The sequence below is a fragment of the Phaethon aethereus genome, assembly GCF_964289735.1.
Source record: "Phaethon aethereus genome assembly, chromosome: 1".
Taxonomy (NCBI): domain Eukaryota; kingdom Metazoa; phylum Chordata; class Aves; order Phaethontiformes; family Phaethontidae; genus Phaethon; species Phaethon aethereus.
Genome location: NC_138575.1, coordinates 161,047,997 through 161,067,154, shown reverse-complemented (window position 1 = coordinate 161,067,154; position 19,158 = coordinate 161,047,997). Strand labels below are relative to the sequence as shown.

The following is a 19,158-nucleotide window of genomic DNA, read 5'->3' as shown; positions in this document are numbered from 1 at the left end:
TGCTGTTGCTGTAGAAATGTTGTCAATAAAATATATGGGAAGAAAAAGTCTCTCATTCAGTATTGTCTGCATACTTTTACATGTATGTGTCTTGATTTGTCCATTCTTTAGCATGCTTGCTTCATTGATGGTTCACAAAGGCTGTAGTTAAATATAAGATATTGATTGAAGGGATAGATAATTCATTTATACCTTTGTTATTGAGTATTACAATTTTCAACTGTTTCTTTTCCCTTTGATTCAACTGCGAAAGTGGGATGGGACACAGGATGGCCTCATTTATTGTAGGAGTATTTCTCTGTTCCCTGCAATGATTCCAAAAGCTCTTGCACACTTCATCAGTATTATTGTAATTCTTTGGCTGCAGGATATTTGGCAGCTGTTGCACCCCACTGGCAAATCCTATTCAGACTTCACTTCCATTCACCATTGCCATTGGAGAATTGATTTCTCTCTCCTCTGCTCTAACCTTTCCCAATTCATTTTGGATTGTTCAATGTGAAACATTTTAATTTCATATCATACAACCATTCAGCTCACAATCCTTTTTTAACCTGTCACCAGGGTAACAGCATAGCATGCTTTCTTTAGGCAATCAAGTTTTTATTTCACATGCTTAATGTTGCATTAAATGTTTGCATTTTGTTTAACCCTCTTAAATACTTTGAACTGGGGATATATTTTGCAGGGTAATGAAGTCTCTGATTTCAGTGTCAGTTCTTCACAGAAATTGCCTTACTTAAAATAAAAAATAAAAAATCAGAAGATGAATACAGTAATGAGAAGATTATGAATAAAATCCCAAATGGCTAAATGAGGCAAGCATCAGTAGAATAGGAAGAATATTTTTCTTCTAGAAACGCCTTCCAGAAGCTTATATTATAATCTTTAGACCTACATTTTAGGATTACTTTTACCTGTAAGTGCTTGTAATAAAATTAATGCAAATATAGGATTAACCGTGCAACAACATGACTTTTAAGAAGTGAAATGTCTGGCCTGTACCTGTCAACCTGCTTCAAACTGCTTGCCAGATGTGTGTGTGGAACTGTAAGCTGAATAGCAAGTGATTTATATACATAAAAATTAGAATTTAATGGGATGATGTAACTGATTAAAGTAAAAAAAGAATTTTTAAGTGTCTGTTTTTTCTGTACAGGCAGACCATCATGGCATGAATGACAGGTTACATTAATTTGAGAATAATGAATTTAGAGTACATTATCATAAGTGATTACAAAAATAAATTAAATGGGCATTTTTGTATCTGAAAAAGCATTGATTTCATATAACTGTGACTTTACAGAGCAAGTCCACCTTGTCTTGGTAAAGGAATAGTACCAGCTAGGTTTGTCCCTAGCTGTTTAGCTGGAATTCAAAAAAGTCTGTAGTAGATGTCCTTAAAATACGCAGAATTTCATATCCTATGCCTATAATCAGAGGTGTAGTGTTGAAGGCTTTTTCTCTGTCACATTCTATTCTCAATTACGTAGGTATAAAAGATGTGAGGGGAAAAAAAGAATTTAATTTTAGCATAACTAAAACATGAAACTTAAGAACATGGCATTGCAAATAAGCCCAGACTTTGCTTGTTTATAATGAAATAAACCCATTAATAATGAAAGCACTAATAATACGCATTTTAACACTTTGGAATACTAATTTTACAAAGCTGCTCATTTGCAAAATAAATAATACGTATCTAGCGTTGTTTAAAGAAAACAGATGCAGAATATTTGCATTACTGTACTAGCTGGAGTGCTTGGGTTTGCACTTGATACAGCTCTTTTTGAGGAGACAGCTGCTTATTATAGATCAGATAGAGTTGACTTTGTCAGAATTTTTATTTCAACAGCATATAGTTAACTATAGAAGGCTAGAAATGCAGTTTCTTCTATTAATTTCCAAGCTTTCTGTCCAGTTTCCTTTTCTCCCAAGCTGTACTATAAGCTACCAAATATTATTACCTGCCAAAAGAGGTTTGGCAGTGTTTTGTTACTGAATTTTGCCAAAAGGAGCCAAACATATGGGAACAGTTAATTTATTGGTGGTTTTAACCTCAAGGGAACTCTTACAGAGAGCATATTACCTTTTTATCTAACATATTTTAAGTAAAAGAGCTGTTGGCTTGAAATTTGATATGCCAGTATAGAAGCTGACCTTCGGTGCGGTTATGCTCAATTCAGTCTTGTTTAAGGGTAAGATTAAAAGTGTAAACATATAAGATTGAGCTAGGGCTTCTTTCTTTTCAACTTTCAGATAGGCAGGTCACTTCTGCATAGTTTTAGTGTGTGTGTTTAAGTGAAAATATTGAAGAAACATTTTTCACAAGAAAAAATGACTCCTTCAGAAGGCTTGGAAAGCTCTCGCTTTGCTTTCTTGAGAAGACATTTCTTGGTATGTGCGTTAACAAGCGATAATAAAAAAAAGAACATTTTTCATTTCTTTATATGTAAGACCACAGGCCCATTTGTTGCTCTGCAACAGTGTATGTTTGTCTAATTCTAATAGGAGAAGTATTTGAGAGGTAACACTGCTAATTGTGCCACTGTTCACTAACTTGGAGTTGACTGTCTGCATGAGACTTGCACAACTCAAAATCCGTGATCTGCTACCTGCATTTGAGGTAGCTGTTTTTGTTCTTCCTTAGATGCTGTGTATTTTTGTCTTCGTAACTGGTGGTGTCGTCAATCTTAAAAACTACATGGATATGCCATCATATTTCAGATGGGATACTTGAGATAGATGGTGTCTTAAATAAAAAATACCCTGATTTTTGTTGGCTCATATTAAGTATTCGAAGGCCTGGATATTTTTCCCTGGATCTGTGTTGAGACTGCTCAGATGACTTTTCCTTTTGTGATTAAGGATGCCTCTTTAACATCTTTCACAGACCATTCTTTAGTGGTTTACTTCTCTGTAATTAGACGTGGTGCTTGGAGTTTGTTTTTGCTGTGGCTTCCCTTTAACATGTATCTTCAAAGCCCGTAGTGTGAGAAAGACTGGGCAGGAAAGAACGGTGCAAGACCTGGTTCTTTTGAAACTGGGGATGTTTATCCATTGACTTAGAAAGGAGAGGATGACAGACAGGTCTTTATCCTGTCTCTTTGTGGTGCTTAGTAAAATTAGTCTTGCTGCAGTTAGTAGGGCGACAATACAAATAACTTATTTGCCTATTGAATTACAGATTTAAAAAGCACCTCAAAAAGTCCTATCCTTCCTAGGCTTTCAGCTTCTGTCTTTACCCCAGTGTTGTGGTACATGTTTCTGAGGCTCCTCTCTGCCATGGGCAGTGATCTGATACATCTTGGTCACACAGTAATGACTTTCTCCACGCCCTGCTGCCTGTTTTACTACCAGATGCTGATACTTAAAGCAGGTCCTCACCTGGCTGCACCAGCCCTTAATGTCCATAGACAAGGGAGACACCATAAACCAACAGCTTTTCTCTGACGGTTTCCTTGAACTAGTGAGAGCACTTGTCTTCTAAATTCTACATTTTCCACCTACCCCCTTGCAGCAAGTCCTTTTTTCTTGTTGCTTGTATCCTTGGGCAAATCACAATCATGTTAAGATGTTTACTGATGTTAAGTCCACCGTATTCCTCTATTAGCTGTGATTTTTCTAATCTTTGATCTCGGACATTGCATGTCTGCCTCTGCTACTGCCGGCTTCCTTTTCCCAAGCCTTAACGCCTATTTTAAGTGAACCCTTCTGAATGGAGTGAATCTCTGTTCCAGTGATTTCCAAAATCCCGGTAGTCTTATGGCCATTTAAGCTTCAGTCTCCTTACATAAGGCAGTGCAGCACCATTGCGCAAGTCTCTTCAACTTCCTCAGCTTTCAGTCATTCACGTGGGTCTTCCCAGAAACAATGGGTAGTGAGAGCTGATAGCATTTTCTGTTTCACAGTTCAAAAAAGTTACATTACTATGAGGAATCGTTGCATTCACAGGGCTTAAAGGGTGGAACGCAACTCTTCAGAGATGGGGCTAGCTTGTTTTACACAGGAAGGCCCAGAAAGGGCTGCAGTCATTTGCATTTGAGAGAAATTACGTTGGGTATGGGTGAGGAGACTTTGGGCTTAAATGGAAACATGGCTGTCATCGTGTATGGATTTCCTCTGCAGAAGCGAGAGATCACAAGGAAGGGTTAGGGTTTAAGACAAAGTTGTGAGAACCGTTTCTGAACATCTTCCTAAAGTATCCTCTCTCAGCTGCCATACACTACTTCTGAAAGTGTATTTTGAAAGTACTTTGGCTTTTCCCTTGCTATTTCTTTGTTTCTTTACTGATTATTGATAGTTTTCCATCTAAATTTTCAGGAGATACGAGTGGGCATAGTTGCAGACACTGAATCAAAACCAGTTGGGTAATGTATGTCATGCCATGTTTGTGCAACAGTTTTACTTTACATTTTCTGTTCAAAACATGTCAGTTCTTTCTGTGTCAGAAAAAGTAGCCTTGGTGTTCTTGTTGAACATCCTCTTGACCACAGACAAGTTCTTTTCTCATGGTTGTTTATAGAATAAGAGCATTCACTGAAGAATATAGCTTTACATATTAGCTTAGTAAGAAAGAGGAACAGTACCATCTTTTTATTTTTTACAATATGTGTAATCGTATTCATCAAATCATGATTAGAAGTGTAAGAAGTCATGTTTAAAGAAAAATGTGTTTTCTGTAGCATATAAAAATATACCTATATGGCACATATAACGTGGGTCATGTTATTTGTATATATTGTGTGTGTGAAAAATGATTTATATTTAGGAAATTTATTTCTTTGCTTTGTGAATTACTGAACTACTTTGATTAGTGCTAGTTGGTGAAAGGCAAAGAGGAGGAAGTTCTAGTTAAGTACATTGTAGAAGTGTGACTACATTCTTATACTGTTCTTACACCTTATTTAACTATCTACTGTTGATCATTGAATATTGGACTAGGTGGATGTTTGGGCCACACAGTATGGCCATTTTTGTGTTCCCATGCTATATCGATCATGATTCTCCCAAAATAAGCAGAAGGAAATCTAAGACGACAACCCATTTTGTGTTAAATTTTACAGGCAGTTGTGTTACTGCCACTCTTTGGGTCCATCCCATCTATACAACCTGGCTTCTCTAGTCAGCAGAAAGCTTAATGGGCAAAAGTCTTTTTTTTATTAATACTGAGCATGAGGCACTAGCTGTTAAAAACTTTTTGTCCTTCACAATCAAACCTAGTTTAACTAATAATTTCTTCTGAAATTATTTTTCATTCACATCTGATGCATGTAACTTTAGCGAAGTAGGAAACCTACACAGAATTTTTTTCTTACTGACTTTCTTCTCGACTTGTGAGACTATAATATGAACAATGGCAGGCTTCCTATTAAACGGATAAAATAATGGAAGGCAATGGAGATTTATCATCTTTGGGATACATATGACTTTGTTAAATAACAATTTGACCCTGGATTTGTGTGGCCCAGATTCGTAGTGCCTAAGTAATGTAATACATACAGGTAAGTGTCACCTGAAGGTGGTTCAGCCAGTCTAAGGTCTAACTCATTGTGGTAAGGTACCTTTCTCTTTCCATTAGTTATAAAGGGAAAAGATGATTAATATCAGGTGGCAAAAGCTCAGTGATGTGAACTCCGGATGTAAGCTGAAAGTGCAGTAGAAGATGTATTGAAGGTAATACGAGTCACTGGAGCTCTGCTATGAGCTATAACTGTCTAGACATGAAGAATTAGTACTTATTGAAGATATGCATGTTTTATGTTATCTAATATAATTTTTAATGAACTCTTGGGGTTTTTCTCATCTGCTGTTTTTTTCTCTTTAACTTAACAGAATTAGTGGCATTAATTTGTTCCATAGGAGTCTAGTGCAGAAGAAATAGAGAAACAAGGCTTTAGAATCTGTGAAACATGCCACATTTTTTACATGTTAGGGAGAGGAAGTAGCTGTCACATTGCCTGTTGGAAACTGGCCTGAGTACCTCTAGTCGAACGCTCTAATCACATTTGCCTGTGGTTTGGTAGATACATCATTGATATTTGTGTTGTCACGCAGCACTAGGTCCTGCGTCTGCAGTAAAGAAGCATCTTTTTGAAAAGCTACCCACTGTCTAGAAAAATACATTGTCGCAAATTAATCACTGTTCTTGGCTAGCTTCTGTTTCGTGTACACTATGGCATATAGGATGGCTAGTAAGGGAAAATCTGACCATCCTTTTCTGACTGTGTGCCATCCTGAATGTGCATGCTATATACGTCCTGAATTAAGTCTCATATCGAGGAGAAATCACAATGGAACAGTTGTCATGAGATGGTTAAACTCTTGGATGTGCTCTTTCGGTTCTGCTGCAACCAAGTTTGCAGGAGGTGGTAGGCTCTGTGTGATGGGCAACCTCTTACAGTACTCTGGAAGCCTGCTGAAGTCTGGTGCAAGCATTGTGTTTTCCAAGATGCACAAAAAAGTGATTAGAATTCTGTTTTAACTAGTGACCTTTGGCATATTGCCTATGTGACAGGTTTCAGAGAGACACAGTCAAATTGTTGGTACTACAAAGTGTGGCAGAAAGAAAATCATTCCATACTTCTAGCAATAGAATCTGGTCAGTTCTGAGGGGACTGACACATCAAAAGGGGACTGTAGTAAGTTTTAGGTGAGAGACCTAAGTGAAACTATCAAACACAGGAAAGGTAGCATTCAATACATAGTTCTTAATAATAACCTCAAAAAGATATTTGGAGGTGATGTTCTATAAGAAGGTATTTTCAGTTTGGCTCCAAGACAGTTTGTTGGGGTTTTTTGTTTTGTTTTTGTTATCTTAATGTAATCTATAATTCTTCATTAATTTGCACAGTGTGTTCCCTGTGGGCCGTGAAGAAGGCCAGTGTTCTTACTTCCAATGCTGTTGCCGAATTTCCTCAGAGGTGGCTTTACTCTGTTTTTTCTTTTCCCTTGACTGTAGTAATTGTGTCTCACTCCTGACCTGGTTCTTGATTTAGTAAGCAGGTGCTGATGGGTTTCACTGTATTGGGTCTTAGAAACTTTATTCTTTAAAGAAATCCTGCATTTCAGCCAGATGTTACTGCCTTTAATGGTGGATGTGACAGACTATGGGCGCAGATGTCTGAATACGAAAGAGATGGGTTAATGTCTTGTTTAGGGATTAACCTTGCAAATTACTGAAAGTTGGAGAAAGTGATGTGTTCAAGGAAGATATTACGATATAACGGAACACCACTGGAATGTCAGGCCAAGATTTCTTTGTCTCTTTAAATTTAATTCTAACATATGTATTTTGTCCTCCAAATCGGCAGAATGATTTTTCAAATGTGCTGCACTGTGCAATATTCTCATTGCTTTCAGCTGAGAGGACCTGGCAGGTGCTAAGCACTTCTTTACATAACTCTTCGTTACTGGGGCAACTAAATAAGAGGTTTTGAGCCTGAATTTAAGTATCAGTTTTTTGTTTGCCTTTTAAACTATGGACTAATATCTAAACTATAATACTGAGCTTGTGGTTTTAATGGAGTGCAATTGCAGAAATTGTCACTAAGATCAATATCTCTTTATGTGAATAAAAGATTCTTCAATATTTAATCTGACTGTCATTAGAGTGTGTACCAGTACAAGTGGATTTCTAGTTTGCGATGAGGAGCTGATACTCTCACTGTACATATTTGACTTTTGATTAGTTCTAGTGCAGTCCTGTGCACTGAATGCCCATTTGTGGCTGGAGTATGCTGGGTGCAGTTCTGGAGCCTGGCTTCTGTCTTGCCTCAGGCAGGAACCTGTTCCTGTGTCCTCAGACCATTCTGCAGTGCGATCCAAAGCAGGGTAAGTGCAGATGATTGGGGTAATTTGCTTTGATAACTACTCCTGATCTGAACTAAAACACTGATGTTCTCACACCCACTGTGTGTTGTCTTGATTACTTCCCAGTTATACACTCTAGAACTTCTACTGAAAAAGTGGGTGAATAACTGAAATTCTAAATTCTGACAAAAGGGATGATGGATTAAAGCAGCAAGTGTGTTTTGAATTCACGTTTGCAGCAGTTAGTGGCAATTTAGTTTGAGATTAGGAGGCTACAAATAAGGCAGATTTCACTACTTGGGTGAGCAGAGCAAGCCTAACATGGATTTTGCCTGGATGTTTCAAAAAATAATTGAGTATGGAAAGTTGTCTTATGTGTAGATGTAAAACAATGACTATTACCTTATTAAACTTATCAGTAGGTAATCTTTTAATCATTTCACCTCCATTTTCATATTAGTAGTTTAGAGATTGGTTGCTGCCTATTTTTAATGTGCACAGGAAACCCGTAAGATTCTAAACTTAATACAGAGTGAAAAATAGCACATTATGACTGGGCACAGCCACTGTTTGGATGGAGGTGCAGGAAGCAGGCTGCCCAACAAAGAGCTACATGCCAATACCATCATGTTATGTGGCAGGACAAGACTGCTACTGGATGATGCTAACAGAAGAGTTAGTAGTCCTCCTTACTGCATCACAGTGATTTGTTCTGAAGCTCTTCAGGCATTAAAAGAAAGTGAGATAATTATTCTAAGACTATTCCTATCTGCACAATAAGAGAATTAGTAAGTTTCCTTGTTCAAGGAAATACAGGAGAATTTGTACAGGAAAAGGAGTTTGTAATTTTCCTTTTGTGGAGTGTATTATTATTATTAATTTTTCTAATGGCCCAAAGTAAACTCTTATTAAAAATAAACAGTGTTAGAGAGAAACCAACACAGTTGTGAAATTAAATACTTTAATGGGAGAGAAATATCTCAAAATTTTTTTTGATGACAAACAGATTTTCAGATTTGTCTTTCTAACAATTGCCAGCATGCACAAGTCAATATTGTTGACTGATCTGATTAAAAACACCTGCTTGCAAGTAGTTCTTTGGTAAATGGTTTTGCTGATTTAGGAAGGATGGTTTGAAAGAACAGGTCAGAAGCAGAGAGTTGTAAATTCTATGGAGGGTCAGTGTCTTTTCTCTGTACTTGTGAACACATGACTTGAAACTTCGTTGCTTCTCATTTCACAAATGCTTGCAATGAGACAAGGAGCAACATCTCGTATCCAGTATTAATGTTTGTGATGGTTCCTTTTTCCAAGAGAAACCAAATGCTAAAGTAAGCCCTGATATGCCATAGGAGAGGAAATAAGTTTCAGGTATCATGTTTTACATTTATTTATTTGTAATTTTCAAGGTATGCTGGCATCTGCTGAGGGACTGGGCAGACTGACCTTCCCCTGAAATTGAGAGGGCTTGGGCTGTATTTGCAGCTCCCAGGATTGCTTTGTGTTTCATCCAGTTTGTTAAATGCAAAGTGCATAAAAATTTCCTGGAGTAGGACCAAATACCAAAACTCTTTGTCCCAGAGGATGCATTCAGGCTTCAAAGCTGTATGCTCCAAGTTTCCATGAATCTCTCATTCCTTCTTACCATCAGCAGGGTAGAATGGTGAGTCCCCTAATGCCTGCCTGGACCCTGGCTATTTTTCTTGAGAGACGGGAGGTAGATTTAAACCCTCACAGGCTGAGGGAGACTGATAACCCAGATCTTTCATTCTCTGGGTGTATGCGCTGCAAGCAGGAATTTGTTATAGTAAGATGGGCAATAGCAGCGATGAAAGGGGTTGAGCCCACACACTTAGATCTGGGCGGCTAAATTCACCCTAGATTTATAAGATCTAGTTTTAACTGTTTCTTTACTTAGCCTTGATCTGAGGTTCACTGATGAAGGCACTGGAGGTTTTCATTGGGCACTGGATTGCAGGCCCTTATGTCAATGCAAATCCCCCAAAAGGCTGTTAAAGGGAAAGGAAGCACCCAGATATATGCTGTTTTGAATCAAAGCACAGTGTACTCCATAGCATCCTTTTAAAGCAGTGCTTTTTATTTTCTAGTTTACCTTCCATGTAATTAAATTTTTTCCTGTGGTCACTCTATTCAGATAGAGTACATGGCTATGAATACGCATATTTATTATTGATCTAATTGTAATATGTAAGAAAACGTAATGTAAAACCATTTTTGACATAGCCATTGAGGAATTCTTTCAGCCTTTGTCTGATCAGCTGGCACACAGGCTAGTAGAGGTTATAATTTTGTATGACATACGCAGAACTGTAATTTACCCTAATGATGGTATATTTTAATTCTCTTGGTGAAAGGGGTATATGTATACACATATCCACATAAAGCAGAAAGGGAAACCCATTTTTATGTAAAAGTGCACGTGATATGTATAGATGGATCAATCTGAATATATGTAGAAAATGTGTGTGAATAGATGTAGAAAATACTTCAAATTTCTGAATAAAATATTCCCAGATTCTTAGGTTCCTTTCACGTAATTTTTAGTTCTTAAAATAATCCTGTGAAAGTGCTGCTTTTATCTTTTCTGTGCAACGATGAACTTTTATCTTGGAAAGTGTTGAAAGTACCCAGATAGTAAAGCTTAGATTTTTGTTTTGTTTGGCAGTACACTTCTGTTTAGAATTCTTTTAATCTATCCATTCCCTGCTTTTATATTCATCTGATAGTTGAAGGTTATGTGAAGGATATTTCTTTGTATATGAACTTATTAAACCAATAATGCTCAAAAGTGTGAGATTTACTTCCCTTTTTCCTTTTTTTACATCATAAGATTGGCTCTTGTTTGAGTTGTTAAATTTCTATTTGCCTTTCTTGAGGTTGGGGGGGGGGGAGGGTGGAGAAAATAAGAAACAATTTATATGGTAGATCTAAAGTTTCATTAAAATTGCTTATGCCCTGTCCCAGGCATTTTAAGTGGGCCATCTGTCTAAACATCTCTCCATTTTTTTCTGATCATTTCCTCGACTTATTCATGAGCCATGGGAGGGCTCCTTTGTAGTCTCCATGTAGCTGGTTCAGTCTACCCCCACTGAATACATCTATGTGCTTGCATAACATATCTTTTCACAGTGCTGGAAATTCTCTGAACTTGGTTCAGATGAATGGCCCACTTTCTGAAGGTCTTTTTTTCTCCCCCTGCAAAGATTTGTATGCAGAAACTGACCTTGGTGGCTACAGAATCCAGCACATTATTCTTGATCATTTTACAGGCCACCTGCTGTGAAAGTTATGATGAAGGATTTCTTAATGATTCTTTGACCATTAACATTGTTTTAAGTCAATATTTCACTTTTATTTAACTGCTGAATAGGTAATTGCACAATTGAAAAACAGCTTTATGGAGCGTCATATAATGTGGTTTTCAAATGCTTACGGTCTTTCATAATGGGAGAATTTGTTATGATGGTTTGGGATTTCTCTGTGTTTATGTAAAGTATTATGCAGCAAAAATATCAGAAAAGAATTTGTAATTTTTTTCCTAGAGTGTTAAAACTCACATTGAGTTGGAAGTAAAAAAAATATATACTCAGTTTTCTGACCCTTTAGGAGCTAGTGACATTTATTGTAGCTCATTACATCATCAACAGTAATTGTGAGAGGGGAGTTTATTTGCCACAAGCTGCAGAAAATTGTAGTTTTATTAAGTTCTTCTATCTGATTGGTTGATGACAATCAAAATGGACAGGCCGGGGCAGGGTTATTACTTGACTTGCTTTTGTGAATATCTGTTTTCTTTCGTTATTTGTTTTTGACTAGAATAGATAATGGTTTAACTAGTGTCTGTTTTCCATGAGCACAGTAAGTGTATGTCGATGTAAAATTTTTAGCAGTTGTCTGCTTTCCTCACTGAAAACTTGCAAAGAAAGCAGGAACTATGATTGCTGCCTTTTTATAAAGTATCTCCCCCTCTCTGTCATGGCAGTTGGGGGTAAAAGGGACGTAATACACTGTGCAATGTATGAAATAAATTATAGGACCATGACATCATCTGTAGCTGAACAAACAGTGACAGAGGTTGAAAATAAATAAATAATAAGCAGGCAAACACTGCTATTTTTCTTCTTGTGCTATTTACATGTTTTTATAACTTCCATGCTTTAGAGTAATGCCTTTATAACTTACAGCCAGGCCACCACCGTACTCTTCATCTGTGCCCCTGTTGCTCGCGATACTTCCCTTTAGAAGGCAATATGGAGTAGAGAAGTTTGGAACTGCCCGTTTCTGCACAGAAGAAGTTCGTAACACTTTTCCACACCCGCCTCCTGTCACTGCAGCAGCAGTTGCTGCCTTTGCTCTCCTTCTCTTTGTGTGTAATGCTCCTGGCAAGGGACAACAGCGCACAGCTCTCTGTGGCCCTGCTTCCCATTCACCTGGCACACATCTTGCTGCTCAACTTGCGTTTCTTCCTGCAGGTGGTGATCTTTATATGTAAAGTGATTTTTTTTTTTGATGGTAAGGTCATTTGCCACAACTGGGAGAAGAGAGGGAGGGTGTGTTGAACTCTATGAAAGACACACTGTGTGGATTATGAATGTAGGGTTGGAGCGGAAGTGCCTGAAGTTTTTTGTGTCTTTTATGATGATAAAAATGACATTAATTTTTTTCTTTCAGTATTGGTTTTCTGTAAATATAATATGTCAGATTTCAGCCCAGTATGTAGAATTTCAGAAGTTACACATTTTTGAAAATAGCCAGAAGTTTGGGGAGTTTTCCATGAACTAGTGGAAAATACATTCAGAAGTCCAGATGTTTTCCCTTCGGAGGACTTAGAAGAGTTCTCAGCTAAGGAAGCAACCTTGGCCAAGAGCAAAGAGATTATTTCCCATACACTGGGACTTCTCGGACATAAAAAACAAAGCAAAACAAACCCACAAAACAACAAAAAACCCACCGAAAAGCCCCTTTCTTAGCCTGATAGAAACTTCTGTATTTCTAAAGTAGCTCACAGACTTGAGCAACTTCTTTTCCATATCCAAGAAACTTGGACTTTGATCCTTAATTTTGGACTTTGTGATCCTTACTAATATGAAAAAACCCCAACCATCTGAATCCCATCAAAATGGAGTCTACTACAAGATAACTTATTTGAAAGGAATTTTATCTAATGAAGGAAAGGTAGGATTCTCGTGAGCTAATGTAAGTATCTGTCTTAGCCAGTGTAACTGTAGGCTACAGTTACAAAGCCACAAGCGTTTGATTAGCAAAGCTGAAGAATGTCCCTGTGCAAATGGATCTAGCAATTCCAGGAGGGAAATACAGCTTGCCACCTACTTGGTATTAGGTGCAGCTCTGGACCTTGCCCTCCTGACCACCAGTGTTGCAGACAGAGGAATTGTATGCCTGTGTGGCTGTTTGAAACCCAGGCAAAGCAGTGATCATAGTCGTGCCTTTCAAGAGGCATGCATCCTGTTTGGAGATACACTTGACAAAGCTCAGCAAGACAGGACTGAACAAAAATAATCCCTGCTGGAGAACAAGACTGTCTTTCCTTTGATGGCCAGCAGCCAGATTCATGAGGTCACTTCCAGTCAAATGCAATATGAAGCAGGGCCGTGCCAGCGAACTTATAAGGAATCTCATGCCACCAGTGAAGCGGATCTACTACGCTGTGTTTGAGATGAGGTCTTACCTCTCATACAAGAAATATGAAGTTGCTATACACCACTAAATCCTGTTGCAGTGGAGTACCATGGAGAATTTAGCCCAGCTCTGCCAAAACCCTGCTACATTCCCCCTTACTGGTGCTCTGATAGCAGGAAGTGCAATGAAAACATCTCTCAGCTTGCTGCCTGCTACCTGTGCAGGAAATTCCTGTTCCTTTTCTTCAGGAACTCCCGTGTCTGTCACGTTTCCTATCAGCCAGTCTAAATGTTTTGGTGACATACAGGAATTTTAAGACGAGGTGCTGAGAAATGTCATTGCACCCAATAAGCCATAGATATTTCCTCAGATTTGTTGTTTTGACAATTGTTGCTGTGTATTAAATGCAAAAGGTAACACTTGGCATCGTTAGTATGAGAACAGGTTATTTTCAATACCTGTTTTCATGAACTTTGTGGGTAGTGATGCTTAGAGGTGAGCTAAGATGTTTGGTGAAATCTGGTGTAGGCCTTACTTGGCTTGGATCCACAAGTAACTAATGACAAGTCTGCATCTATTTGTCTAGCTAATATATTTAGTGTTTCCATTTCCCCTTTTCAGGCATGTTGCAAGGCATGATTTTTTTCAAGACTCCTTGTCGAGTTAGGTACCTGAACTTGTACTTGCTGAGATTTCAGGTGTCTAAAACCCCAAACTTCTTAACATAATTGTCAAAATCCTTAAAAAGTCAGTGTGTTATCCTTGGCGTAGGCAGATAATTTTTCCTCCTGTGGTCTCTGGAGGCCTCACAGGTGCTTCTCCCTGTTGATTTCACAGGGAACCTGAGCACTCCCTTTGGGGAGATGTGGTTCACTGGGCACCTGAATCTTCAGGAGGGTGCATGTAGCATAACACAGGCGTGTTTCCAAGTTTCAAGACTCTGAAGGCTGCAGGAATATGGTCTAGTAAGCTCTATAATGTACAAAAGATGAACATTATAGCAGAAATTATCATTAAGAAGAGACCTAAAGGCGATGAACTTACTATCCGTATAGATTTCTTATAGAGAATCTAAACATGTAAGAGTCAGCGTGGAAGAAAGGCTATTCCAAAATAATGTGTCTTTGTTTTAATGGGCTTTAAACTCTACCTTCGTACCTTCTCTTTAGGTTATATGGTGCTTGCTGATATATGGCAGCTACTATCAGAAAAGTTGTAGCATACCTTTGGAGAGCAGTTGTTACAACGAACTGGAAGAGACTTGAGAATTTAGGATAAGGAAACTGAAATCGAATATATGTGGCTGAAAATTACTTGTTTCACTCTGAATTTCCAAGAATGGAGAGTCAGGTCTCATTCCTTTGCTGTCAGGTGTGCTTCTTTAAGCTAAAGTTGAAAAGATTCAGGTTTCTTGTATTACCTGGTAACTGGTGCAGCCACAGAATGCTGCAGGAATAGGTATAATCCTGCATGTGAGCTGTGATGATGCATCATTATGTTTTCAGTTTGCTTGAAGGGCTCTGTAGATGATATACTCTAAAATGCGTATTAATTATAAAATTACTTGTATTACTTGTGTGGCTGAATCTTTTGTCTGTAATTGGCCTTTAATTAAGGTTTACTGAGAATGAGATGAAAGAAATAGTGATTATATTTTGCCCTTGAAAAGAATGCTCCAGCTATCACTGTTGCTGTTTTCCTGCCAACCCACTTTCTCATCTGCTTTTCATCCTGTTTGAGCTAATTCTGCAGCAAGCGCTGGCTGTATTCAAGAGCCTCCTATAACTTTATCAGCGTACCCAGTGTGTCAAGGCAAATCTAGAAAGAAAGTGGAGTGTATTTTCTCCTTATATGCCACTTGACAGAAAAATGTGGGGTTTTTTTTCCAAGTATGCTCTCCAGCTGTGTTTATAGATTAATGTATCCTTCATGACCATCCTATGAGGCAAGTGCAAAATGGGAGAAGCATGAAATCTCTGTTAAAAAACTCTTCTTTCGTCTGTTTCTTTTTTAGAATTCCTATTGCTAAATCAAAGAGAAGTAGCTGGGAGCTGTCTGTGCGTCTAGGAGATGGAATTTACCCAGTTGCAGTTTCAAAGGATGGCTCATCATTTTCTGTAAGTTCTGCTCATTTTCTATGAAATTCGATGTACTGAATCGATGTATATTATCCTTGACACCTAGTAAAATTCTCTATCTGTTCAGTGACTGTAGATGTTTGTTTTGTCTTTAGTAGACATTGCTGTAATTACAAAACAAGACTGTCTATGTTAATTAAATAATGCTAGTGTACAAAGATTTTTCTCTGCTCATGCCTGTGGAACATTTTTGTATCTACTTGTTTATTAAATTAGTTTTCTCATTATCAACCTGTTTAATGTCTTGTTCAGAAGTAAGATCTTCTGCTCATTGTAGATATGAGAGCAAGAAAATAAGTGCAATGTCAACAAAAATTACATTAGCTTAAGTTAGTGATTTAAAAAAAACCTACAAACCAACAACAAATCAAAGAACCAAGCAAACTGAATCCATAAGCATACTAGAATGGAATTCTTCAGCACCTCTGTGGTAAAACTGTATGTGGTCATAATAAAATGCTAGTGTTTCAAGATGTGCCTAGGTCGCTTCAGACGAACGTGGATAAACTATTATTTTTACAAATATTCTAAGAGAATTACTTAAGCACTTAACATTGTCAGCATGAAAGGCAGAAAGACAGACCATGACAGTAGAAGAATGGTAATGCTGTGTTCAGTAGTTCAGCAGAATAAAATCAAGATGTGAGCTGATTGGAGTATTGAGAACGTAGATTTACAGAGAACTAGTTTTTAAGTCTGTTAATGGTAATTCCACAACCAAACTGAGATTTTTTTTTTTTTAAAAATACACAGTTGACTTGCATAGTATCTGTTTGCTCTCAGGCAAAAGTTTTAAAAAGGGTCTAAAGAAGTCAATTTTTCTTAGATTCATTGAAAAGCAGGACCCTGAAGAACCTCAGAAGTCCTGTAGTTTACCTCTGACGGCTGTTTAGTCTTCTTGTGTGTCTTCATTGAAGAAACTTCTGCAACATCTGCTCCAAGGCATTTTTTTATAGTCGTGATGTTCACACCTATGTTGCACTCAAAATCATGAGAGTTCTTTGAAAAAGGACATTTAAATTAATATTTCATATAATGAAGATGGTATTGTCTCAGTGATTCACTTTTGGTTTGCTCTGCTGAAATTTTACTGTAAATCATTTGGTTGAATCTGGTCATCTTCTTAGGTTGTTATTTTCACTTATGTGAATTGAGGTAATGAAGACCTAGCTTTTTTTTAAAATCTTTTTGTTGGCCTAACTGGGGCAAGAAGATGCCTAACCACTATCCTTTCTAATACTCCCTTTACCTCCGTCACCTATAGTCATGATGAATGTGAGTATGAATAGAGCAGGGATACTTTCTGTTCCATGTGGATCATAGGTGCACATAGGATATGGAGAAGATCAGTCATTGTGGTCAGCACCTTTAAAAATTCTCTTTTGCAAGCGTACTACTTTAAGTGTGAAAGAACGTAGTCATTATAGTTGGACTTGATGATTTTAAAGGTCTTTTCCAACCTTAATGATTCTGTGATTTTTTAGCTGTGATTCTTTTTAGAAAGAATTCCAGGAGGTCTTGAACAACTGCTTACTCAGTACCTAATACATAGTGTAGCTCCATGGCAGTGACACTCACCCTACTTGTGGAATAGCGCTTCAGGAATGAAGGCCATGTCTGCATGCAGCTTGTTCCTCAATTAAGTTTATATCATGGCCCTAACAGGCGTCCTGTGGACTTGGATACAACCCATCACTCAAACAACAGAACACCTCTGCCAGATTTCAGCCCAATTTAGTTGGACTGGCAGTGGTTCGTGTGACAGGGATAGCCCTTCCCAGGAGCAGTCACTGCCCTCAGCCTTCACACCTTTTCGTTGCAACATCGCTGTCTAACAGCGGTCGGCCTGGAGCTGCCTGCCGCTGCGGGGAAGGCACAGGGTGGCTGCTGGTCGCTGTGGGTGTTGCACAGATGCCTCCTGCTGTGAGCTCAGGAATCTCATTCCTGTAGCTGGACCTCCTTGAACTAGGAGTTGTGCTTAGCACAACTAATTACACAGGCATGCATCTCGTGCGCGTATGTGCACACGTATTTTTTGAGAGATTTATTTCAGTTTCAGTTAGTTACCTAGGCTCTCGCTTATACTTGCTTATGTAATTCAGTAGAGATACATCTTTAAACCAGGCTGAAGAAAGTTTACAGGCAGAGGAGGCCTAAGCAGCCTTTTACGCTCTTGTCTCTATCGATTGTGAAGGTAACTGAACATACAAGCTTGTATGAGTCAGTCCTAGATTCTACTTGCAGCTGAGCAGCGGGGTTGTAAACTGCCCTGTGTTTCTCCAGGAGGTATGAACTCTGAGAAAGGATGCTGAACATGCAGTGCTGTTGCTGCTGGTTTATCATTTTAACATACAGAAAATCATTCCGACCTATACCACAGTCCAAACTTGTCTCTTTGTTTAAATGGGACTGCTAAACAGTCACTGCGTTACAGCCCAGTTTAACAAGGCATATATGGAGTCTGATTTCTAGTCCTTCCGTTTGTTATTCAAACAATAACAAACGACAAATGTGGAGGTTCCTGCTCATGTCTGTGCGCCCCTGCAGTATGCTACTGCTGTTACCTTCCACTGCTAGACAGGGAGGCAGGAGCCCCCCTGGGGAGCTGAGCACCCCCAGCATCATGGGTGAAGGGGTGCATAAGCACCAGGGAGGAAATAGGGGTGCCAGGTAGGACAGGCTGTGTGCCCTAAAGGTTGAGCCAGAGGGATTGGTGACAGAAGCTTTTGCATTCTGATTCTACCCTAACCAAGCCTATATACTTGGGGAGAAATAATTCCTTATTTATTTGTATCTGGAAAATTCCTTAGCTGGCGAAATAAATAGCAGTAGGTGGATTTCATTGTGACCAGAGGTCTATCTCACTTAAACCATGAGGTATAGTATATTAAAATTAACTCCTGAGCTTGGCTTTGTAAAAAGCAGGTAATTGTTTTTGAATACCAGGGTTGTTTAGAGTTACACTTATTTATCATTGTTACTGGATAAATAGCAGAGGACATGCTATTCTTTATTAATAATTGTCTTTTTGCTGGGGTGGTTCTGTGATTGTGCTGCAGATGAGAATATAATACATACAGCACAGTCAAAAATCTTCTAAGTTATTATTCAAAGCTTTACAACGAAAAACAATTGCCTTTGGCGACTAGGAACGAGAAATCTTGTTTCTGATCAGGAGGTATAAAATACCATTAAAAAAAAAAGGGGGGAAATTCAAAGCTTTCTTTATTAACTTTGCTGTCAGAAACACAAGCCTCACTTTTTGAAGTTCTGCATTTACTTTTTGCTATTAAGTTGGTGTGACACGGGCTCCTGACTTTGTGGGTTGTGTCCCCTTGTGGCTTGTGACAAAGATAGCTGAATCTGTGGTGCATTTAGATAGCCCAGTGGGAGGGCCACCTTCACATTCCCCTTCAGAAGTTTGCTCTTGCTGCAAACTGTGCATTGCAGCAGCAGTATTCGCCTCCTGATTTACTTTGTTTACCACTGGGACTCTTCCAACAGTGACTCCTTTCTTTTTTCCTTAACTCTTCTACTCTCACCAGCC

The 19,158-nt window shown here is 38.4% G+C and overlaps 1 protein-coding gene across 1 annotated transcript in view; it reads left to right on the top strand.

The window, feature by feature from the left end:
* The window catches only part of PCCA (propionyl-CoA carboxylase subunit alpha), a gene marked incomplete at its 3' end in the record, with an annotated part of 301,448 nt that overhangs the window by 167,221 nt on the left and 115,069 nt on the right, over positions 1–19,158 (top strand). The window contains exon 19 of the mRNA XM_082013979.1: positions 15,488–15,590. Within this exon, the coding sequence (XP_081870105.1) occupies positions 15,488–15,590 (103 nt within the window). The remainder of the gene's footprint in view (positions 1–15,487; positions 15,591–19,158) is intronic.